General features: G+C 41.1%; 1 protein-coding gene and 1 long non-coding RNA gene across 2 annotated transcripts; both read left to right on the forward strand.

Annotated features, from left to right (window-relative positions):
• Positions 1-6,658: 6,658 nt before the first annotated feature.
• On the forward strand, positions 6,659-18,929 carry LOC129172657 (uncharacterized). Its single transcript, XM_054762622.1, has 7 exons — positions 6,659-6,677; positions 10,166-10,363; positions 10,491-10,619; positions 10,884-10,964; positions 16,851-16,982; positions 18,592-18,648; positions 18,784-18,929. The coding sequence occupies exons 2-7, from the start codon at positions 10,306-10,308 to the stop codon at positions 18,927-18,929; spliced, it is 603 nt and encodes a 200-aa protein (XP_054618597.1). The 5' UTR covers positions 6,659-6,677; positions 10,166-10,305.
• Positions 18,930-19,389: 460 nt separating this feature from the next.
• LOC129172556 (uncharacterized) lies at positions 19,390-20,659 on the forward strand. Its single transcript, XR_008567034.1, has 3 exons — positions 19,390-20,062; positions 20,284-20,378; positions 20,539-20,659. It is a non-coding gene; the product is annotated as an uncharacterized LOC129172556 (long non-coding RNA).
• The last annotated feature ends 4,818 nt before the right edge of the window (positions 20,660-25,477 follow it).

Genomic DNA, 25,477 nt, shown 5'->3' on the forward strand with positions numbered 1-25,477 from the left:
GAAAAAAAAGAATATTGTGGCACATTGCAGAGAATGTCTAAAACAAACTATAAAATGCAGTTGCACTTGAAATCATTCAGGTCTATTGCAAATTATATTTATTTTCCAAATGCACAAACAGTCAATGACAAGAACAATGACTGTAAAAATCAAATGTGTTCAGCTATTTCAATATATTTTGTTTTGTTGGTTTTCTGCAACTACACATAAAATGCAATAGCCTATATTAAAATCCTAAATATAGGCCTTGTAAAACCTTGTATAAAATTTAACTTGCTTAAGATACCTCAGACACTGTTCAAGGGGACATTTTATTTGTATAGCGCTTTTCAAGGCACTCAAAGACGCTTTACAATGGAAACGTCTTCTTAATCATCACCACCCCCTAGCTGGTTCCCTGCACATGATTTTTCATGAAAAATGTCACAGATCTACAAATGTCTTAGTCAGTTTTTAGTTTGTAACAGCTTTTTTATTTGCTGTCAACATGCGTTTATCCAAGGCCAACCCAAAATGGCAGAGCTGAGGACAAACACTATTAAAGGTAGAACATAATTGCAAACAATATCTTGCATATTAAGCAAAGTGTCAGGGCTGGGAGTAGCCACTAGCAAAAAGGGGCGGATCCCAACGCAGAGAGATCAGTCCAAAAGATGATAACAAAGGTGTTTAATAACGAAAGGTGTCCCAGGAGGGGAAAAAGTACAACAAAAGTCAAAAGGTACTGGGAAGAAGGCACAAACAGAAAACGCTGTCAGCAGATGGCTGACAGGGAAATAACTAGAACTAAACTAAAGACACTGCAGGCAAACCTGAGCAGGAACAATGTCAGTGTAGCTGAGAGTAGCACTGTAAGCAGGAAACAACACGGGTGAGCCAGAAAGCTCGGGAGCCGGATGAAGCGGTGCATGTAGCAAAGAGTACAATCTGGCGACTAGTTCCTGCTGCCGCTGGGTCTATAACGGCACCCGGTGGAATTAGCTGCAGGTGTGTGCTGGAGACTCTACCCTATAAAGTTTAGCATTAGGTAGTGTAACATCCGGTAAAAGTTTTATAGCACAATCGTATGGGCGGTGCGGGGGTAAGGTTTGGGCGCGGTCCTTGCTAAAAACCTCTTTAAGGTCATGGTAAACCCCGGGCACCCCCGTTAAGTTTATCTCTTCCTCAACAGCGGCAATAACGGGGGTGTCAGTGATGGCGGAGCGCAAACAATTTGCGTGGCAAAACGGACTCCAGTTAATAATGCGCATCTTATTCCAGTCAATAGATGGGTTGTGTAATTTGAGCCATGTGATGTCTAATACGACCGGGGCATAGCGGGACGGAATTATATAGAAGCAAATGCTTTCAAAATGGTTGCCCGACAACTGGAGCGACAAGGGTTCGGTCTGGTGAGAAACCCCGCCAAGAGACGCCCGTCCAAGCAGTGCACCTCCTTAGGGGAGGGGAGCTCCACTACCTTAATATACTCACAATACTCACAGTCGCTGGCCCAAGGACGACCCCTGGCTATGGGTTGATCGATCCCTGATACCGACGACAAGCTTTCGGCCGATCCCGAGGTCAATCCCCGTCCGTGTGTTGGTCTGGCGCGACACCGTTGAAGCCGGTGATCCGGACTGCCGCAATACAAACATAAATCCAACCTGCGGCGACGAGCCCTTTCCGCTGGCGTGAGACGGCGTGCTCCCAGCTGCATCGGGACTTCTGTCGATGCTGAGTCAATATCCATAGGCGTGAACGGAGCGGAGGTCCTCTTCATCGGTAAAATCGATGCTGGTCGCGGTGTAGGAGGGCGAGTATCGAACCTCCTCTCCTCGGCGTGTTCCTTCTCACGGTCCCTGATGCGACTGTCCAATCTTATGGCCAAGTTAATAAGGTCGTCAAGTGACGCTGTGTCGTCCTTAACCTCTAACTCGTCTTTGATACGGGGATTGAGGGCCTTACGGAAGATGTCCCGGAGGAGGACAGTATCAGTGTAACCGCTTTCAACCACCATGACCCAAAAGTTGATGGCAAAATCTGCCACGGTGCGCCCCCTCTGTCTGAGTTCTAACAGGCGGCCCCCTGTCTCTCTTCCGTGGACTGGATGATGGAAGACCCTTCTCATTTCAGCCAAAAAGGTGGGCATGGAGGTGCATGCGGCTGGTATCGACCTGCCAATTGCCATGGCCCATGCAGAGGCTCTGCCGGCGAGTAGGCTCATGATGAAAGCTATTCTTGCTTGGTCCGAACTGTGTGTGCACACACTCTGGCCAGACATTGGTCCATTGTTCCTACAGCCAGGGTTAGGGCAGAAACAGTCTCCATGAGATCATGCAACTTCTTATCATGGCCGCCGACTAATTGCCCTTGGTGAGATCGGGCGCTACGAAAATTCTCCATCTCCGCGGGATCCATTGTGGCCAGATTGTTCTGTCAGGGCTGGGAGTAGCCACTAGCAAAAAGGGGCGGATCCCAACGCAGAGAGATCAGTCCAAAAGATGATAACAAAAGTGTTTAATAACAAAAGGTGTCCCAGGAGGGGAAAAAGTACAACACAAGTCAAAAGGTACTGGGAAGAAGGCACAAACAGAAAACGCTGTCAGCAGAAGGCTGACAGGGAATAACTAGAACTAAACTAAAGACACTGCAGGCAAACCTGAGCAGGAACAATGTCAGTGTAGCTGAGAGTAGCACTGTAGCAGGAAACAACACGGGTGAGCCAGAAAGCTAGGGAGCCGGACGAAGCGGTGCATGTAGCAAAGAGTACAATCTGGCGACTAGTTCCTGCTGCCGCTGGGTCTATAAAGGCACCTGGCGGAATTAGCTGCAGGTGTGTGCTGGAGACTCTACCCATGCCGTCTGGTCGAGGATACAGGAGCGGGAGACCCAGGAACGTTCCTTGGGACCGTACCCCTCCCAGTCGACCAGGTACTGAAAGGTATTGAAGAGGTGTGTGCTGGAGACTCCACCCACGCCGTCTGAGGATGCACTGCAGACAGAAGCACACAAGCGGCAGCAGAGCGACACCACCATCGTAACACAAAGTTGATGAATCATGTCATGGACACCTTTAATTGTAATTTGGAAAAAGGGTTGAATAAGTTTAATATACTTTTTGTCACGAAGAAAACCCATGCCACAGTCTGTTGCATTTTCTGTGTAAAAACAACCAGTTTTGTGGCGAACATGCTAACCACCATTGTTGGTTAACAATAACTGACATCAGTTATTGTTAACCAACAATGGTGGTTAGCATGTTGGCCACACAGTCAGAACGGGTCTCGAATCATGCATGTTAACCCACGCACGCATGCACAGGGAGATCTACAGGTACTCCGGCTTCCTCCCACATTCCAAAAATATGCATGTCAGGTTAACTGTGAATGTGAGTGTCTGTGTAGGCTCTCAGTCGTACAGGAAAGGGAGGGAAAGGCTTCTTGAGACGTCATCTGTACTTCTGTGAAGAAAGTGTCGAACGTCGATCTTATGGCAACACAAAATTCCAACCTATTTTAAACCAGTAAATACCCTGAGACAAAAACTAGTGCATCCTAAAGACAAGGCTCCAAACCAAAAACAGAGCAATGTGGTCTATTCCATCCACTGTAAAGATGAGGAATGCAAAGAGCACTACATTGGGGAAACTAAGCAAATGCTCCAAAAAAGGCTTTATCAACACCGCAGGGACAATTCTAGTGGTCCTCAATCAGCAGTACATCTACACCTTAAAGCAACCAATCACTCTTTTGAGGACAGCGAGGTAAAGATTTTGGCCAAAGAAAACAGATGGTTTGAAAGAGGAGTAAAGGAAGCTATTTTTGTCAAACAACAGAACCCATCATTGAATAGGAATGGTGGTTTGAGGTTTAATTTGGACCCTGTGTTCAGCAGGTTACTGAGACCAAAACCCACAGCTCTTAGTCTTGCAAATGAGGTACAGCCAAGCCAGAACAATAGATGCTAACTAGCCAGTATCAGAGTCGTTCATACCCAACTACAGGGAGCTACACTTCCCTTTGTTCGGAGGTGGTAATGGCAGGATTACTCCGCCCAGTCTTAGTGTAAGGAACCATAGGAGGAGGGTGTTGGCACACCAATTCCGCCCACTCTTACTGTATTTAAGGCCTAGGCTACCAGCACTTGTTAGTTCGCTGACGAAGCTCTTCGGATGAGAAGCGACACGTTCGACACTTTCTTCACAGAAGTACAGATGACGTCTCAAGAAGCCTTTCCCTCGATGTGAATGTGAGTGTGAATAGTTGTTTGACTGGCGACCAGTCCAGGGTGCACCCGGCCTCTCGCAAGAAGTCAGCATACCCGCGACCCTCGTGAGGATAAGCGGCATGAAAGATGGATGAATGGATGGACCGCAAGCGCCCCCTAGAAGACCACCAAAAAATAGCTGCTTTGCATTTTTGTGTGTTTTGCTGCTCTCTACACACACATTTGCGCTTTCAGTTTCAAGTTGCCGTGCAAGATGCGTGTTGGTCGATGACTCAGTTGTCAGGGAATCAGAGTTTTATAGTCGTGTCTTGCAGCTTGTAGCAAGTGCTAAGTGGACTTCAGTCCACTTAGCACTTCAATGCCTCGAAACCAGTAGGAATTACCATCGCTGTTGCTGTGGTATGTTTGTCAATGCAAGTAGCATTAAAAAGACCCCTCACACCCCAGACACAAACTGTTCAAACTCCTCCCATCAGGTAAGCACTACAGCGCACTGTACGCCAAAACCCCCAGACTTCTTCAGTGCCTGTGTGTATGTACAGTGAGAGCAAGTCAAATCAAATTCCTTGTTTGTGTTAGCATACTTGGCCAATAAAGCTGATTCTGATTTTGAAAAGGTCAAATGAAGACGTTTTGTTAAACACTTGCCAGAATCCCATTAATCTATTTGACGTGCATATTGTAAAGTCCTGAAATCAGCACTGGCTTACATCCCACCAAACACCAGACATCATTTGGACGTTCTTTTTTGGGCTACGTCTGGTTGGGTAGTAATTGCCTAAATTTAGCCCAAAAATAGACATTGAAAACTGGGCTGCGTTCAGTCCGTCTGATTTGGTCCATATTTAGCCCAAAAATAGTTGTTGAAAATTGGGTTGTTTAGTCTGCCTGATTTGGTCCAAATTTACCCTAAAAAATAGACATTGAAAACTTGGCTGTATTTAGTCCGCCTGATTTGGTCCAAATTTAGCCTCAAAAATAGACGTTGAAAACTGGGCTGCATTTAGTCTGCCTGATTTGGTCCAAATTTAGCCTCAAAAATAGACGTTGAAAACTGGGCTGCATTTAGGCCACCTGATATGGTCCAAATTTAGCCAAAAAATTTGAGGTTGAAAATTGGGTTGAGTTTAGTCCGTCTGATTTGGTCCAAATTTTGCCCAAAAATAGAAATTGGAATTTGGGCTGTGTTGAGTCTGATCTGGACCAAAATGATCTTTTTCAGACCGCATATAACCCATTTTGGTTTTGGTGCACCACAACACTTCTTCCGGCTTAAGTTTGACCTACCTTCCTCATTCATGAACACTTATAGTAACAAAATCAATAAGACCACTTCTCTCATGGGTCCATTGTAGCAATGTATGTTAATGGGGGGTGTTGTACTTGCATTTTTTTTTTGGTTCTTAAATAAAATGAGTGAGCCAATGTCAAAATGTCTGAGAACGGGGCAGGTAATGACATCAGATTAAAACCATTCTCCCACAGCCCCCAATCCACAGTGAACTAGATAATGGACACACACCAGTCAGACTAGATAGGACAGTTCTAGTCCAGTTCATGCTCAAAGATTACTTGGGACACACACCAGTCAGACTAGATAGGACAGCTCTAGTCCAGTTCATGCTCAAACACTAGGTGGGACACATCAGTTGCGATCAATTGAATGCACTGAGAATACAATGACCTGGATGAATGAGAATATTCACAGGCCTATTTGGCTTCTGCACAAAAATGACATGCCCAAATTAAACAGGTAACTTTGTAAATATAAACTCATGTGATCAATCTTGATATCAAAATAAAGGTAAACATTAATCTGTAATCATCACTGTAAATGTGTCAGAGTAAATGCAGAAAGAGCACAGGAAAATATTTGAAAAAAATCCCTTTTATCTATTCTCCTGGAAAATAGGCTGATCAAGCCTAAACACTCAAGAAAGTCGTGTAATAACCTTCTAACAATACATGTGCAAAGTTTTATGCTGCTAAAATAAAGCAGAGGAATACTACAGCATAACACATTTAATTGGAGCGTCAATTGAGATTGTTTTTCGGTTCCAATTTATAAAACAAATTTCATTTCAATTAAACTTCACTGGGGCTGCAAAAATAAACTGCTTGTGATTTTAAAAATTGTGACGAACTGCCTGTGCGCACTGCGCCCTGCTGCGTCATAACAGCCAGCTGTTCAACAGTTGCTCACTGCGGCTCAGAATGGTGGATTCCAGTGATTGACATCTGGAACCGTCAGGACCAATAAAATCAAACCTAGGTCATCATTTTGAGGTCAGAGAAGCCATCAGCGAATCAAAGGATGTACAACCCACGTGATGACGATCGACAGCGTCTTACGTTCTCGGCTGCGCATGAGTCACTCAAATCCAACTTGGCTTCTGAAGAAGCTGCAAAAGAATCGGGAGACATATTGGACTTAATTGAAGAACGAGAGCGACGGATACAGGGACATTGTAAGTATCACATTCTTATAATTTGTAGCACAAAACGTGTGCTTGACTGAATTTTGATCTTGCTAACATTAGTGTGCTAATGGATGCTAATCGAGAATGACTGTTTGAAGTTATCTTTGCAAACTGTCTGTGTATTTTATCGACTACAGGTAAGCTGCAAGCACAATATTTTAACGCAGCAGTTCACACGGCAGCGAAATGTGACCAGTATCCATATTTCTGCCTACATGCGACGCATAATGTAGTAGATACTGTAAGTGAGATAATTTTTCAAATAGTAATGCAAGCACTGAAATTGACATGAATACTGGACCATTTTTTGAAAAAAAACCCTTAGCCACCGAAAATTTTAAGATGGCTGCCATTTTCCCAGGTGACCACCACTTTCCAACATAAATATTTTCGACATCAAATTTGATAGAATTGTCAGATTTGAATGATTGCGTCAAATTAAATGTTTCTGACCACGCAAATGCTGAATTTCCACTTGTAAAGCTTCCTAGATGCAGCTAGCGACCATTTTCTGCAGAATCTATGAAAAAAGGCTTGGGTGCAGATTAATGGTGTCAATCTTGCAGGCCATTTGTGTCCTGCCAGGTCATATTTTGCAGCCCGCGAGTAGACATGGAAGAGTAGTGTAAATTCATATTTCTTTTTAATTTGCTTCTACTTCATAAAGTTGACCTCCTTGAAAGACATGAGATGTGTTTTCTGAATGAGTTTTAAAAAGCTTTGTTTTTCAGACACCTAAACTAAAATCCTTTTTACACTTAATGCACTTTGCACTAAAACAGTGTCATTCCTTTTGCACTATTGCTGCTTGTGGTCTGGTTAAAATATGCTGCAAAAATTTCAACCTTGTTTTATAACGCTTGTCCTCATTAGGGTTATGGGTAAGATGGAGCCTATCCCATCTGAATGCAGTGAAATACAAACCATGAAGTTATGTTTTTAAATTTTTTTGGCTTGCCATATCACCGTATTGAGATATCGTTATCATGTGCCCTGCATCGCATATCGTACTGTATTGTTGGGTACCCTGAGATTCCCAGCCCCACCCAGACCCTATCGCCAGCGGGCCCCAGGTAAACTGAGTATGAGACACCTAAGTTTGATTTTATAAGATGAATGTAAGGTTATAAAAAAGTAGGTTTGGGCGATAATTTTTATATACCGGTGTAACCCGCCCTGTTTCGCCTGCATGTTTTTTGGGGGGGAAAGTGGGGGGAAGCCGGAGTTAAATGATCATTTAAAACGGAAAATAGTTGAGTTGATGAACTAAACATGTTGAAATGGCGCTAAACACTGGCAAAAGAACCTCCCTCTTACGGCGGGTGACTGGAAGCTAGTGGGGCTTATCTTAGTTTAGCATGCTAGTGTGTGTGCGACTCGGGCTGGATGAATATATTTTCATCATTGAAGATTCAGTAGCAATGTGTGCAGAGGTTGACATCCCATTAGAAAAGTTAGCCAGTTTGACCAATTTCTCTATGTCCATGTTACTGTATCATCAGTCTTGCCATCTGAACAGTCTCGTTTAATGCATGACTCTTGACTAGGGATTAATAATCCCTAGCACTACTGCCACTTGAAAGTATAATTTTGCCATTATCATGGATCAGGATTCAGATGTTCAAAAACATTCTGGGTGAGGAAGAGATCCAGTCAGTGGATGATGGCATGGATCAAGAAAGGCAGAGTGTATATTCTGACTCAGACAATGAAGAAATGGAAGAGCCAACAGAAATAGCCAATGAACACTTGGATAATAATGGATTAGACCTATGCAGTGACTTGGCAGATTGGGCAGTCACCAGTAATCAAACACACAGATCAGTCAATGCCTTGCTCCAAATCCTTCGAAAACATGGACATGTCTACCCAAAGACTCCCGGACACTTCTCTCCACTCCAAAAGTAGTTGAATGTCAGTCAAGATGTGATGAAGAGTACATTTATTATGGCGTAGAAAGTGGAATACGCCGCACACTTTTACAATGCCCAGCTTCCACAGAAGACAGTGTCAATGTCATTATTAATGTTGATGGTGTACCAGTATTCGGATCTAGTGGTGTTCAGTACTGGCCCATGTTGGCAAAGGTGGATGGATTTGAGCCTTTTGTAATCCATCTATTCAGTGGCATGGCAAAACCAGAACCACTGGAAGACTACATCAAAGACTTAGTAGATGAGATTATAAATCTTAAAGAAAATGGAGTAGAGCACAATGGAGGATTTATACACGTGCATATAAAAGCCTTTATATGTGATGCTCCAGCAAGGGCTTTCCTTTAAAAAAATTATCTACCACACTGGATATTCGAGCTGTGAAAGGTGTGAAGAGGGAGGTGAATGGTCAGGGAAAGTAGTGTTCAACAGTAAAGATACATCCCCAAGAAGGACAGATGAAAAGTTCAGCCAGATGGCCTACAAAGGAAAACATCAGAATGGGGAGACGCCACTGATCAGAGCAGGTATCCCATGTGTCAGCTCATTTGTCCTTGATTATATGCACCTAGTTTGCTTGGGAGTAGTGAGGCGCACTCCATATTACTTGTGTCGGACCTCCAACCCTCGTAGACTCCCTCCAAGACAGAGAGCCGATCTTTCCAATAGAATTGTTGGATTGAGGAATGCAATGGTTAGTGATGTAGCCAGGAGGCCTAGATCCCTTCACGACTGGGACAGATGGAAAGCCACTGAGTTTCGACAATTTTTGCTGTACACTGGACCTGTGGTGCTCCGTGGAATTGTGGACCCAAATTTGTACCACCACTTCCTCTGCCTTACAGCTGGAATGTCGATCCTCCTCACAGCAGACCGTGATAGAAGAAACCAGCTTTTGCCTTATGCAGCTGAGCTCCTCAACCATTTTGTGGTCAACAGTGCTGAGGTGTATGGAGACAAATTCACTGTCTACAATGTGCATGCTCTAAAACACCTCCATGAAGATGTTGCAAACTTTAATTGCTCATTAAATGACATATCTGCTTTCCCCTTTGAGAACCATCTTCAAACAATCGAAAAAGCTTGTGAAGACCAGCCATAACCCATTGGTGCAAGTGGCAAAGCGTATGGTAGAAAAAGAGTGTTCACAAAAAAGTAAGAAACTGAAGCAAAGGCCACTGCCATCTGTGTCGGTTAAAAGGAGAGACAGCTGCTTTCTGCTCAAGGACAACAGTGTTGCATTCGTAACAGAGAAAAGAGCTGATGGTACATTGATCGTCGAACCTCCAACTTCTTTGAGAGGCCTTGCCAGTCAAAACTCCTGAACATTGCTTTTGTTGTCAATATCCACAGCATAGCTAAAACACAGCTATTACGAAGCCAGGACTTGAAAAGGAAAGCTGTGTGTCTACCACACAATGGAGGATATGCCGTCTTCCCCTTATTGCATGAAATCGAGTGAATCGCAGAACTATTCCCAAATAAGACATTAAAACACTGGCAGTCTTTCTACTCTTGCTGTTCTCCTTGCCTACATTACAGACAATGGTTTATGCAAAGGCTGTTTGGCTTGAGGGTGACAAACAGTTTGAAGGTGTCATCCCAAAAAACTGGATAGAGGAAGAAGGAAATGTTGTGCGATGGCCAAAGAAAAGTGTGCATTCAGCCGATAAAAAAAAAAGATGGACCCAGAGGATGACTGGAGCACGTTCCCACTTGTGAAAATAAAGACAATATCAGGTACAGTATGTCTTAACTTTTTTTATGACGCATAAATAAACTACTGTACTGTTGGAAAACAGACAATTCTGAGTCAGAGGTTGTTTTGACATTTGGTGCATCTAAACTTTGGGCATGACTTTTCTAGACAATGAGAAAGATTGTGAAGACTATAACTACACTTCATCAGCCCAAACTGACCATGAGGGTTCCACCATCATGCCAGAAGAAATCAGGAAGAGACATGTAAAGAAGAGGACATATGATTTTGTTGATGGTAAGTGTTCTCAACTTAAAATACCTTTTACTGTACTGTATATTGTTTAATTTGCAAAAAGTAGGCAAATTTATGTAGCAATTGTAAGACAAATTCTGTCAGAAGAAGATATCTCAGCGGCTAAGAAAAAAACAAGTGAGTAGATATAAATTGCTTGAATCTAGGTCAAATCAGATTTTTCTGTTTTTTTTTTAAAGTAATTATTTTATTAGAAATTTTGCAAACAGTGATACATGAATTCTGTTTTGACTGTTTTGAATACAGGTTTGCATGCATATCCAAAGCCTCCTGAAATCCAGAAGAACGAATTTGTTTCTGCTACCATTGATCAAACCACTCCTAAGGGTAAGTCAAGTGGGCTACCACAATAGACAGATTTTACAGATTCATTTTAAAAAATTGAAATAAATCTGCTTGAGCACAAGGATATCCATTCATCCATCCATCCATTTTCTATACCGCTTCTTCCTCATGAGGGTCGCGGGGCATGCTGGAGCCGACTTCGGCCGACAGGCGGGGTATACCCTGGACTGGTTGCCAGCCAATCGCAGGGCACATACAGACAAACAACCATTCACACTCACATTCATATCTATGGGCAATTTAGAGTCCCCAAATAACCTCACCTGCATGTTTTTGGAATGTGGGAGGAAGCCGGAGTACCCGGAGAAAACCCACGCGCACACGGGGAGAACAAGGATATATTAGGGGAATAATCCAGTGTATACTCTTAAATCACTTACAGTTCTGCTTACAGACACTCTCCACTTCCCATATGTTAAGTCTAATTCAAATTTGCTAAAATGAGTCAAAACACACAATAAATACTGTATATTTAAAGATAGCGGGCCGCCATTTGAAGAGGCCTGGTGCACATAATCACACTGCAAAATATACAGTAAAGTTACATGTGACTTGAATTCAAAGCTTGAATACAAGTTAGGCCATCTGAATTGGTGTGAAATAAGCTTCATACACTGCATTTGATATTTGATTACAGAATCCACCATGGATAATGACAAGTTTACTTGGACTAGAGGGCTGCCAAATCCTCAGAGGAGGCTGAAAGTGAACATATATATATATATATATATATATATATATATATATATATATATATACACATATATATATATACATATATATATACATATATATATATATATACATTTAAAATAATAATAATAATGACAATACTAAATAAATAAAGAACAAAGCTTTTTTCTTTTTTTTAAACAAAAAAAAAAATAAAGAAAAAATAAAAAAAATAAAATAACAAACCTGACAGAACAATCAGGACTCTTCTGCCTTGTATTTAGCAAACATCAACTGCTTGTATTGTTTTTTGAATTTGCTCATCTCTGTACATTGTTTGAGTTCCTTACTCAATCCGTTCCATAATTTAATTCCACACACGGAAATGCTGTGAGTTTTCAGCGTTGTTCTCGCATATAAATGTTGTAGGTTTAATTTTCCTCTAAGATCATATTTCTCCTCTCTGATAGAGAAATACTTTATTAGGTTTTTGGGTAACGAGTTGTTATTAACTTTATACATTATTCTAGCGGTTTGAAAGTGTACTAAATCTGCAAATTTTAATATCTGTGATTTTAAAAATAAAGGGTTTGTATGTTCTCTATACTTGGCATTATGAATTATCCTCACAGATCTTTTTTGCAGTACAGTGAGTGAGTGAAGGTTGCTTTTGTAATTATTTCCCCATATCTCCACACAATACATTAGATATGGTAATACTAAGGAACAGTACAGAGTGTGGAGTGATTTTTGGTCAAGAACATCTTTTGCTTTATTCAATATTGAAATATTTCTCGCCACCTTTTGTTGTATATATTTAATATGAGATTTCCAACTCATTTTTTCATCTATTACAACCCCAAGGAATTTATATTCTTCCACTTTTTCAATATCCACTCCATTAATTTGTATTTGGTCGTACGTGTCCTTTCTGCTATTAACAAACAGCATTATTTTAGTTTTACTTAAATTCAGAGATGATCTGTTCCTGTCAAACCATGACTTTAATATGACCATTTCATCCTTGACCTTTTTAATGAGTTCTTGTGTGCTTTCACCAGAACAGAAAGCGGTGGTATCATCGGCAAATAAGACCAATTTTAAGTCGTTTGTTACTTTACAAATGTCGTTAATGTACAAGTTAAACAGTTTTGGTCCCAGTATGGACCCCTGGGGTACTCCACACGTGGTGTATAAACTCCCAGATGTATATTCTCCTAGCTTTACAAATTGTTTCCTCTTTGCTAGGTAGCTTTTAACCCAATTTAAGACTAAACCTCTAATTCCGTACCTTTCTAATTTTGAAATTAAGATATTGTGATTAATTGTATCGAAGGCTTTTGTCAGATCCATGAATACTGCTGCTGCGCATCTTCTGTTGTCTATGGCAGTAGTAATTTCCTCCGTGATTTCCATCAGTGCCATAGAAGTTGAAATGTTGGCTCTGTAACCATATTGATTCTTATTAATAAATTTGTCCAACCTATTATTAAATAGCTTCTCCACAATTTTAGAGAATTGTGGTAACAAGGAAACTGGCCGATAATTTGTAAATTGGTGTTTGTCTCCTTTTTTGAAAATTGGAACCACCTTGGCTGTTTTCCTTTTGCTTGGAAATATTCCAGTCTGAAATGATAAGTTACTAATATATGTTAACGGGTCTGCGATCTCATTGATGACCCTTTTAATTGTTTCAATTTCGATTCCATGACAATCAGTTGATGTTTTTGCCTTAAAATGTTTAACAATATCAGTGATCTCCTTTTTGGTTACAGCAGTGAGAAACATAGAATTAAGATTCCTATCAATGATATCATTCCCTTCATCAATTGTGTCTTGTTTTGGAATTTCTTCTTCCAGTTTTTGTCCAATATTTACAAAATATTCATTAAACATTTCAGCTACCGCATTCATGTCATTCCTGTCAGTGTTTCCAACCATGGAATAGTTGGGGTAGTCTGCTTTCTTAAAGTTGTTCTTTATAATACTATTTAAGATGCCCCAAGTTGCTCTCATGTTATTTTTGTTCTTATTTAGTACATGACTATAATATTCCCTCTTACACACTCTCAAGATAGTTGTCAACTTATTTTTGTAAGTCTTATACTTTTGTTCTGCTTCTTTAGTTTGTTGAATGATGAATGTCCTGTATAATGTGTTCTTCTTCTTACAGGCGTTTTTTAGTCCTTTTGTCATCCATGGCTGGTTGTTTTTCTTTTGCTTCTTGGGCTTTTCTTGCCAGGGACAGTTCTTATCGTAGAGCTCCATATAAGTACCAAGGAAGCTGTCATATGCCTCGTCCACATCTATTGCACTGTAGGCACTCTCCCAACTTTGTTGTTCTAGTCCTTTCTTGAAGGCACGGATGCTGTCCTCTGTACGCAATCTTTGAAAAGTCTTTTTTGCCTCCACCTGTTTTTTCTTATAATGTTCATTGTAGATTGTAAACACTGGAAGATGATCACTGATGTCACTAATTAGCAGGCCACTGATGGTGTTGTTATCAAAGTCATTGGTGAATATATTATGGATGAGGGTGGCACAGTGGTCAGTTATTCTACTTGGTCTAATGATTTTAGGATATAAACTCAAACTATACATTGTATCTGTGAAGTCGTCTATTTCCTTGTACTTGTGTGAGTTCAAGAGGTCAATATTGAAGTCTCCACATATGAAAATAGTTTTTTGACCTATGTCTGTAAACGTTGTCTTAATCCAATCCTCAAATATTCCAATCTTTGACTTTGGAGTTCTGTACACCCAACTTATTAACACATTTTTGCTTTTTTCTTTACAGATTTCGATTGTTATACATTCTAAAATGTTATCAATGACAAATGACATATTCTTTACCATTTTGTAGTTCAGATGTTTGTCCACGCATACGGCCACACCTCCTCCATTTGCATTGTTCCTGTTTGCACACGTCATTTTATATCCTTCCAGCTCGAAGTCCATTCCTTTGTTAGCATTAATCCAAGTTTCTGAGATTGCTATAACTTTGAAAGGTTCTTTGAATTGATTCAAATATTGTTTAATATTAGTAAAGTTTGCGTTCAAGCTTCTGCTGTTTATGTGTATGATGGATAATTTGTCGTCGTTGATGAAGCTGTTGTTGTATTGCTCCTCTGTATAATAACGGCAGTCGTTTGTGAGAGAAAAAATTTGAGTCTGGATCAATGTCTTTTTCCATATCCAATTGTTTGTGATCTGTAAAGTGAAAAGTGTCCAATTGTAGATCTTCTTGTAGCATATTGAAGCTGTTTTCCTCCATGTTGGGAGACCTCAATATCTTTCTAGGTCCTTGATGTCTTTGACAGCAAGAACTCTGGCCTCTGGTCCTCCATTTGCTTTGATGAAGATTTTGCAGTTTGCACTCCATGTTCCTTGAATCTTTCCTTGCTTCCTCAGATCACGTGCTTTCTTCGCAATCTCAGCGTTGCGCTTGGTCAGGTGGTCATTCATGTAGACATTTGTTCCTTTCAGCTTCTTTACCTGTTCAGCAGAGCAACCTTGTATTTCCTATTAGTGAATTTGACGATGATGACGGGTGTAGTACGGTTCCTACCATACAATGGGATATAAGTATCAATAGATTGGATGTCTACATCCACATTCTTTGATTGCAAGAAATCAACAACTTGTTGCTTTGTTGAGGCGACATCCATTTCATCTGGTTCTTCAGTATTCGCCACTGCTCTGGCATAGGACCTTGGTTTGATTCGAAGTCCCGTCACGACCACGTCATTCATTCGCGTGTTCTGATCCATGTCATCTGTGGTGATTTTATCCTTTTCTTCACATTCATTTTTGAGAGTGGTTCCCAATGCATCATAACTTTCCTGTAATTTTTTATTCTCCACTCTCAGACCTTGCATTTCCTTCCTTAATATCCCCATTTCATTTTGAAATGCTTCTCTCTGAACTTGAACTTGCTCTTTCATACCTTGCATTTCTCTTTGTATGGCGTTGGAAGTCTCTAGCAGAGTTTGAGTTATTCTTTGCATGGAGTTGGAATTCTCCACAAGTTGCTGCATCTGTTTTCCATAATCCTCCATGGTTTTCGCCATGGTATCCTCACTTTTTTCCATTAAGCTTCTTTCTTGCTTTTTTGCGCGGTGTTTAACCTTCTGTAAGGCTGTCGCTGTTGCTTTGTCTATATTTCCACTCAGGTGTGTCATCTGATTAACTGTGTCATCCTTGTTGGGTCTCGGCGGCGGTTGTGGTAATAGGTGAGCATCTCCGGTTGTCTCAGGAATCTGTTCTAGATCGACATCTTCCGTATATATGACTGAATCTGGAGTACTTCGACCAGAACTGCTAGAGCCACCGCTTGTTGCGCTTCCTCTCCCTCGAGCCTTTGACATTGTTACTGTTGCTTGGTAACTGACGGCGCAATGGCAATTGGCTTGTGGTGCAATGCCTTCGGTGATTAATATTCGTTATAACAGCGAGTTTGTCTCTCACCAGTATCTCACCAAAGTCCCACCAGTCCTCGTGGGCCGGAAAAAGCTGCACAGGAAAACTCCAAATGTTATCCTGTTATTAAAATCAGGCTTCGTGTGCGGCTGTCAAACCGCGGCAAGCATGATAGCTTGCTTGTAACGGCTGTCGGCTCCACCTGATTGTCTCTTTTGGTGAGTTTAGTCCACTCGCGGGTCCGAATTGAGGCAGAAGTCTCAGCACTCACTTGCAGAGTTGTAATCACAAGTTGTGATCACGAACTGTATTCACCAAGGTCGCAAATGTTTAAAACTCCGGTAATAGTGGACGGAGCTTTTCCGTGAGCGTCCTTTCCGTACAACAGGAAGTGACGTGTTTGTCACGTGTTTGTGTGTTTTAGATTAGTTTGCTATTCATATTCCAGGTAGGCCATCAACAGGAAGAAAATAAAGTGGTATTTTACTGAAAAGGAAGTTGTCTCGTGACAATTTCACTGTGTAGCTGCCTGCTGTGAGTTTACCGTTTTCAACAATGACATCACAATAGCTCTTGTGGTAGAAACAAAATGCGCTATTACAGGTTCCTTTAGCCACAAAAACGGTAGAAAAATCATTGAATTGGGAAAAGGGTATTTCCGCACCTGGAAAAGTCCAGGAAATGTATTTAAAGTATGACTTTTTCTCAGTTGAGTACTTAACCAATCAAAGCATTTTCCTGTCTTCCTGTTCCACATATGCCATCTTGGTGTTACAGGGTTGTCAAGGTCAAGGGAGCGTTCCAACTCCCCCGATCACCAATCAAGTCATGGAAGTGATGGAGGATGTTCCACTTCTTGTTCTCAATCATCAGTGGGCTCAACTCCCAGACGCTCATCTTCCAGATATGGTAAGATAATCAACTTAGACATTGTTGGCAACCTATTTTTTGGGTAGGGTGTAGAAACTAAGTGCACTAATACAGAAATCCTACACATACGAAAACCGTCATAGAATAAAAAAATTGTCATTTCCACGCCTTGGAAAAGTTAGGGAAATTGATTTCACATAGCTTTTCCTCAGTTCATGTAATCATTCAAAGCATTTTCCTGTCCCACTTGTGGCATGTTGGTGTTCCAGGGCAATCCCGCTCTAGAAGGGAGCGTCCCAACTCTTCCAATCACCGATCAAGCCATCAAAGTGCTACACCTTCCATTTTAGGACACTCAACATCCAGACATAGTAATATTGAACAGTTCTAATCTCATCACAAATAGGGATGTTCCTGGCAGCTAATTTCCCTGTCAACTAATTGAACATTTTAATTAAGAGTAGTCGAGTGGTGTAAAGTAGAATAACACCCAGAAACAGATATGAGCACAATTTATTGGTCAGTATTTAAAACAATGTCCAAAAAATAGTATGTATCTTGAAGGTTTTCATCATCAATAACTGCATCTCATTTTAGAAGGGACATGTTATGCTAAGATCACTTTTCCATTGCTGTAGCACCCATATTTGGATATCTGGTGTGTCTACCAAAACACAAAATGTGAACTCAAACAACCCAGTCATTTTCTTGTGGTCTGCCTAGATCAGACTCCATGAGATTCAACATGTTAAGGATTTGGTTGGCTTACTATGTAATTTGCCAGCTCACAATGCTCCTAATTCAAATATCTCCACCTCTGCTTGACAACTACACCTTCATAAATGCCCACCATTCCTTTTCGCCGTAAGCGTCAGGTAGCCTGACCAGAGGGCACAAGTGTTTCTGTAACTGCAGTTGATGTTTGGAGAGAGTTAACTGGAATTTAAAAATGGCATGGACTTGAGGAGGGAGTGCTGATTAAGCTTTGCACCACCTGAAATCAGGTTTAAAAAAAAAAAAACAAACAAACATTTGGTATCAGAGAGGGATGGAGAGAGAGAGAGAGAGAACATGAATATGGACATGACAACTTGATGTAAACATTTTTTATGAACATCAAACATAATGTTCCTTTTGCTCTTAGTCAGACGTCTGCATTTTTCAATACTTAATTACTCTGCGCTGATTAATCATAACTTCAAAGGGGGAGCTCAGCGAGGAGGGGCAAGAGAAAGACAGTATGCTAGACTTATGTTTACATCCATTTCCTCTGAACAACAATGAAGTCAATTATTTCCTCAAGTTGAGGAAACTTTTATTTTTTATTTTGGCATATTCCACTTTATTAATATTGGCTTATGTGGCATATTTTGGGAAGAGTCTTGCCGCTGTGGCACTGAATGGAGTGATGGAGTATTCTGGATTAGCAGCTATGGGGGAAGCACCAAGCAAGTAATGAGGATATTTAATCCATTAGATGATGTATCCAACACGAGACTCAGATCTTGTCTCATAGTTATCGAATTCAGTCAGTAATACAATATTTAATAACACTTGAATGTAGTCCAGTATGTTGAAGTAATCAATTCCTGTCTCGTAAAGTGCAGTATTTCCAGATAGACTATTAAGTTCAAATTGTTTGTTTCAGAGACACCAATAACTCCAACTGACAACGGCATGGCTATATTTCCAATGCCCATGGCCAGTAAGTCATTAAATTGTCTTGTTTACTGCTGTATTCGTCTTTTAAAATGCCCATTTGATGCATGATCATATATAGTCATTTTATTGTCATACAATGGAATTAATATTCTTGCGACATGTCTCCATCCCATTTCAGAATTCCAGAAATGTGTCCTGAAGAAGCTTGTGGAGCTTACAGAGGAGGTAAAGCGCACTGGGGGTGCAGAGCCCAGTGCTTCAAGTTACCATGTTCGAAGAATGGAGAGGATGGAGGAAGTTGATAAGTTAGAGGACATACTTTAAAACACTAATGAGAGACATCTTCTGGTAAAATATAATTTAATCAAACAGTTATTCCTGGTGTATACCTGGATGTGCTAGCCCAAAGGTGGGCAACCATGTATTTTTTAATTTACCGATAAATCTGAAATGAGGTCTGAGTAGATCTCATTAGCTGGAAAATCCAAAGTTTTCTTTTTTTGTCATTCAAAAACTGGTTTAAATCTTACTTTGTCACAGTCATTGTGCCATTGCTTGGTGCACCTGTCTCCCTTTTGTTTGTCTTCCTCCCAGATCCCATGGCCTTGGCTGGAGGCGAAGCTGCTGAACGCACCTGAGCGTGATTGCCCACGCTCTCTACTTAAGATGACTGCAGACATCTGGGAGACACCGGATTATTGCCAGATACTGCGTTTCAACTAGATTCTAGTTCCTATTCTATGTTCTATAGTATTCAGCAGCACCAGCCTTCAGCCGGCACTTAGTCTCTGTTTTTCCTGGTTTACCTGTTTGTTGGAACCAGCGCCTTCTCTTCTCTTGCTCTACGACGGAATCAATTCTGTAAAAACTCTTACCTGCCTCTTGCCTCTGCGTTCGGGATCCAGACCGTCCTCACACCACACCGTGACATACTTACGTTTAAATCTCAAAACTAAGTTGCCATGATTTAATTTTATTATTACAATGAGCCTATACAGAAGGGTGTAATGAGGAAACTGAAGCAAGTCCCATTTCGAAGGTCCTTTTTTTCATATTATCAGTGATCAATGTGCATGTACTTGTCTCCCCAGATAGAAAGAATTTGCACAGTATTGTTTATATAAATATATGGACCAATACTATGTTTGCATATTATTATGTATGCTATAATTAGACTTTAAAATATTGATTTTCACGTTGCCTTTTTCTGAGGCTGCACAGATCTACCATCCCCAACACAGATAAAATAGGTCTTATTCCCAAAGAGGTCACCCACCCCTGTGCCAGCTGGAGTGGTGCTAAATTTTAAATGTTAAATGAAGAATTTAGGGGCTGTAAAATGTCTGTTCTAAATACAGTGAAATACTAAACTATTAACTCTTCTTCATACAGATTTCACAGTAAAGTACGATTGGCGGTAAGAACATCAAGGACTGCACAACAAAGATCTTGGACAGGTATTGAGAATGTCCAACTTTCTCTATGCTCTCCTTGTCCCTCCCTCCTTGCTCAATATTTCAATCTTACCCCTTATTCAATCCCTCCATCTACCTTTACTTCCCTATCAACTATCTCTGTTCTCCAAACCTCACCTGTCATCGTCCCTCCCCATCTCTTATAGCACAAGAAGTTAACTGATTACCAGTAAGTGTAGACACCTCCTGTGCTATTTTTTCAGGCTGATGACAAACTCCCTGATGTCTTCTTTCAATATGAAGGGCCACGGTTCCAAAAAGGCATTCCAACTGACAGAACTTTACGCCATTGTGACAGGTACATATGGAGTTTCGCAACTTTGGTTGTTTTTTTTAAATGGATTTTTCTTTCTAGAAATTTGAAATGCGACAACGTACACATTTTTTTGTTTTTCATTTGATTGTTTTGTGTAATTAGGAATAAACAAATGTTGATATGATTTTCTTTGTCATTGCAGCTGCTGTCAAAAGGTGGGACAGCAAAGCCACAGACCATGAAATTTCACGTGCTTTGGCAGACCATTTCAAACATGCTCCTGGGTGGTCTGGTGGTGGAGGCTATCTTAAAAAATAAAACAGGTGTGTCCACAACTTGTATTGGACATTTGTTGGGTGACAAACACAACTCCAAATTAATGATATTAATGTTGCACTGGATGTGTAAATAAGTTACTGCTTTCAAATGCTATTTTATAAAAAAAAAAATATGATTTTAAATACACAATACACGTCAAAAATGTATTTATTAACGATAACCTTCCTCATGTTCAGAGTGCAGCCTTGATGAGGAAACATCAGCGAGGAACTTCGATTGTTTGAGTTCATCAGTCCACACTAGTTTTGGCCCTGATCAGTTGTGATAGGAGATGGAAACTAACTTTATGTACAATATTATCTACAGTCATGACTGTATGGAAGTCATTTCTTTTGTTTTACATTCTTCTGGATATAAGCTTATTTTGTTGTTGTCCATGTGAGAACAGTAAATGTTTTATTGATACATTTTTTGGTAAATTGTCTCATTTTTTAAGGGTAAAAATTCACTCCTGAATTTGTGATTACTTATAATAATTAATTCAGGTCTTAAATTACATTTAATTTAGACACCAAAGCAATGTCTTTATGGAGATGTCTTTTATAACGACCTGAAAATGACTGCTTTTCACCTTTTGACTTTTCAACCAAATTTGGACCGCCAAGGGACGTCTTCATGGAGACGTCTTTTCAACGTCCTGAAAAAGACGGCTTCTTACCTTTTCACTTTTCAACCAAATTTCGACCGCAAAGGGACGTCTTCATGGAGACGTTTTTTCAACGTCCTAAAAAAGACGCCTTTTCACCTTTCACTTTTCAACCAAATCTAAACGTTGTTTCAACGCCTGGACATGATGTCTTTTCAACGTCTTTTCAACCAATTTTTGCTGGGTGGGATGGACCTCAGGACCCATGGTGAACATTTTTTTTTTTACGTTGGTTCATGTTTTAAGGCTCACACACGTGCATCAACTGGAACAGCCCTAGTTAATAACTTCATGTTGTTTAGGGTTGTCAAAAATAATGCGTAAATGCCGGTAACTAATTTATTTAATTAATTACTTTAAATTATCCATCCATCCATTTTCCTCCCCTTATCTGGCTCTGGGTCACAGGGGCAGCAGTCTCAGCAGGGAATCCCAGACTTCCCGGCCTCCAGCAACCTCATCTAGCTCCACCAGGACACCAAGGCGTTCCCAAGCCAGCTGTGAGATATAATCCCTCCAGCGTGTCTGAGGTCTCCCCCGGGGCCATTTTTGTTCTTGTGGCATTTTGATGTTACATAGAACCTCCTTAAGATCCAACAGTGCAAAATGTACATTCTTCACTATAAATTTAGTGTAATTAACGCATGCGCACTGGAGCAAGCACACCTCTCTGTCATGACGGCAGACGGAGTTCTCCACTGTTCTTCGAAGCACGCAGTTACACAGCGTCTGATGCTCTTTTATAACTTCATTCTTACCTGAACACATCAACAGCAGTACAGTTCCAGCACCATATACTGTATGTGTCTCTAGTCCGCGTGTGTGTGTGTAAATAAACCGTAAGATAAAGAAAAATATGAAGTGAATATTCTTATCACTGTAACTCTTAATTCGGATGTACAATTTGCTACATTTAAATATGCTGGAAAATGCACTGAAAACAAGTAAATATATAAATATAACCTTAAATTACGTGACGTCTTTGAATGCAACCCTTCATTGCTCATAACACCATTTAAAGTGTGATTCAAATATTCCGCTAATATTAATGAGACGAGTGTTACACAAATAGATTTTTAGGCTTGTCAATCAATCTTATAGCTTGATTGACATATTCAGTTGGAGCTGTTAATACACACAAATATTTATAATCCTGTCATTTATCTATCTTTTCATTAATTACAGTAAAAGCGGGCATATGTCAGATATAGTTGCTAATGGTGATTAACCATGATTAATTTCAAAACTGAGTCATCTGATTTAAACATTAAATCACTTGACAGTCCTAGTGCTGTTTAAGGTTTAAACACGTGACATCATGTCTCACATGTCTAATGACACAAACTAAAAGACTCTGTTGCGAAAAAAGCAAAGTGCAACCTGTGACTGTTTGTTGGCGCTAGCGAGTGTACACACAGTTGTACAAGTGAGTGTCGTGAGGAATAACAAGCAAGCAAACGCAAATGGGTGGTTCTCCTGAAAGGGCTACCAGAAAATGAGTATTCTCACAACGCACAGACAGTAATTCGAAGCCATGTGAAAATATACTGCAAACATATTGAATAAACAGAGGAAGTCGTGTGGAATCCTTTCTTGGTGCCTGAGTCACGCTTTGCTTGTCGCTCTGCTGCCACCTATCTGCTATTTGTCCACAGTGCACCTCAGCCGGCGAGGGTGGAGACACCGGAGCGCACCTGTGGACAATCTCAATTATGTAGGACTCTTAAGCAAGACAGCAACGACAGACCTGTGCCAGATTGTACTTCCTGACCACCCGCTCCTTGCTCCCGCTCAGTCCAGCTCCTTGTTCCTTATCCTGCTTTCTGGCTCAAACCCTCGCTTGTTATCTCCTGGTCTTTGCATGTTGTAGTGTTCCTGTTAGGTTTGCCTTCAGTGAGTACTTCTACAGTACTACAGTTCTACAGTACTTCCTGACAGGCTTTTGCTGTCAGCGTTTTTTGTTAGTGTTACCCGTAGTGGATTTTCTTTGTTTGTACTTCGCTCTTGTGGACACTTTTTGTTATATTAAACCTTTTCACTTTACTATTTTGCTCTTTGTCTTGCGTTGGGGTCCAAACCTCCCGCCGTGGCACAAGGCACTCGTGACAGCCTGTTGTATAAAACGCCATCTGATATCTGATTTCAGCCCGTTGTGCATCATCATTTTGTGACATGAAAAAGTTTGTGACAAAGACACCAAACTCCGACAAAACGTTACGCCTCATTAAACGTAAACAGCGGAGTACACACAGAGTCGTATATGCAAATGAGCTGATGTCTGCCTTGACACACACTGTAAACTTCAGAGTATTTACGGTGTTTTGGGTTTTTTTTTTGTTTTTTTTAATAACGAAAGTGAAACTGATTGAAAATCTGAAAAATTCTGATTATGATGTCTCGTACGCCGCTATGTTTAACTGAGTATAGTACCCCGATGATGTCACTTCTGGATATTTTTACAGATGTGTTCTTGCAATTGTAATCTTGCTATTTTAATGGTAGGGTTTATATAAATAGAAATATCGTACAGAAAACACGAATGTATTTTTCTTTAACTTGAACTTAAAATACTAATGCCATTAAGTCATTAGCATGCCATTAGTAAACCAAAGGTCACAGATGCCTAATCATACAGTATTAGATTAGTTAGTATTTAGTGCAGTGGTGTAAAGGTTTAGTGTAAATCAGGTACCCCTTATTTGATTTACCCTAAATCAGGGGTTTTCAAAGTGTGAGGTGCATCTCCATGAAGTGCTCTGGCGCAACGCAGAGATTGGAAGGTTGAAGTGAGCAGAATACATGGCATTAAAACTGTAAAGGCCACAACATGGAAACAAAGCCCAGCATATGTATTATATATATATATATATATATATATATACACTGCTCAATTAGAGGAACACTCAAAAACACGTCAGATCTAAACTGGGGGAAAAATGATCTTGAATATCTTTCCTGATTATAAGTGGATGATGTATAAGTAACAAAATGATGCCACATAATTTGATAGAAATGAAAATGAGCACCCTACAGAGGGGGGAAATCAAAGACACCCCAAAAATGAAAGTGAAAAAATGATGCAGCACACTGGTCCATTTTGCTAAAATGTCACTGTAGCAACTCAAAATGATTCTCAGTAGTTTGTGTGGCCCTCACGTACTTGTACGCATGTCTGACAACGTCGGGGCATGCTCCTAATGAGACTACGGATGGTGTCCTGGGGGATCTCCTCCCAGATCTGGACCAGGGCATCACTGCGGTACCTGGATGCATGGAGGAGATTCCAGGAGACACGTAGTTACTCCAGGAGAGCTGGACAGGGCCGTAGAAGGTCCTTCAACCCTCAGCAGGATCGGTATCTGCTCCTTTGTGCAAGGAGGAACAGGATGAGCACTGCCAGAGCCCTATAAAATGACCTCCAGCAGGCCACTGGTGTGAATGTTTCTGTCCAAACAATCAGAAATGGGCTCCATGAGGGTGGCCTGAGGGCCCGACGTCCTGTAGTGGGCCCTGTGCTCACTGCCCAGCACCGTAGAGCTCGATTGGCATTTACCATAGACCACCAGAATTGGTACCCTGTGCTCTTCACTGATGAGAGCAAGTTCAACCTGAGCACATGCGACAGACGTGAAAGGGTCTGGAGATGCCCTGGAGAACGTTATGCTGCCTGCAACATCATTCAGCATGACCAGTTTGGTGGTGGGTCAGTGATGGTCTGGGGAGGCATATCCCTGGAAGGACGTACAGACCTCTACAGGTTAGATAATGGCACCCTGACTTCTATTAGGTATCGGGATGAAATCCTTGGACCCATTGTCAGAACCTGCGCTGGTGCAGTGACCTGGGTTCCTCCTGGTCCACGACAATGCCCAACCTCATGTGGCTAGTGTTTGCAGGTAGTTCCTCGAGGATGAAGGAATTGATACCATTGACTGGCCTCCACGTTCACCTGACCTAAACCCAATAGAACACCTCTGGGACATTATGTTTAGGTCCATCCGGCGCCGCCAAGTTGCTCCTCAGACTGTCCAGGAGCTCATAGATGCCCTGGTCCAGATCTGGGAGGAGATCCCCCAGACACCATTCCTAGTCTCATTAGGAGCATGCCCCGACGTTGTCAGGCATGCGTACAAGCACGTAGGGGCCACACAAACTA

This window comes from Dunckerocampus dactyliophorus, chromosome 19 (assembly GCF_027744805.1).
Source record: "Dunckerocampus dactyliophorus isolate RoL2022-P2 chromosome 19, RoL_Ddac_1.1, whole genome shotgun sequence".
Classification (NCBI taxonomy): Eukaryota; Metazoa; Chordata; class Actinopteri; order Syngnathiformes; family Syngnathidae; genus Dunckerocampus; species Dunckerocampus dactyliophorus.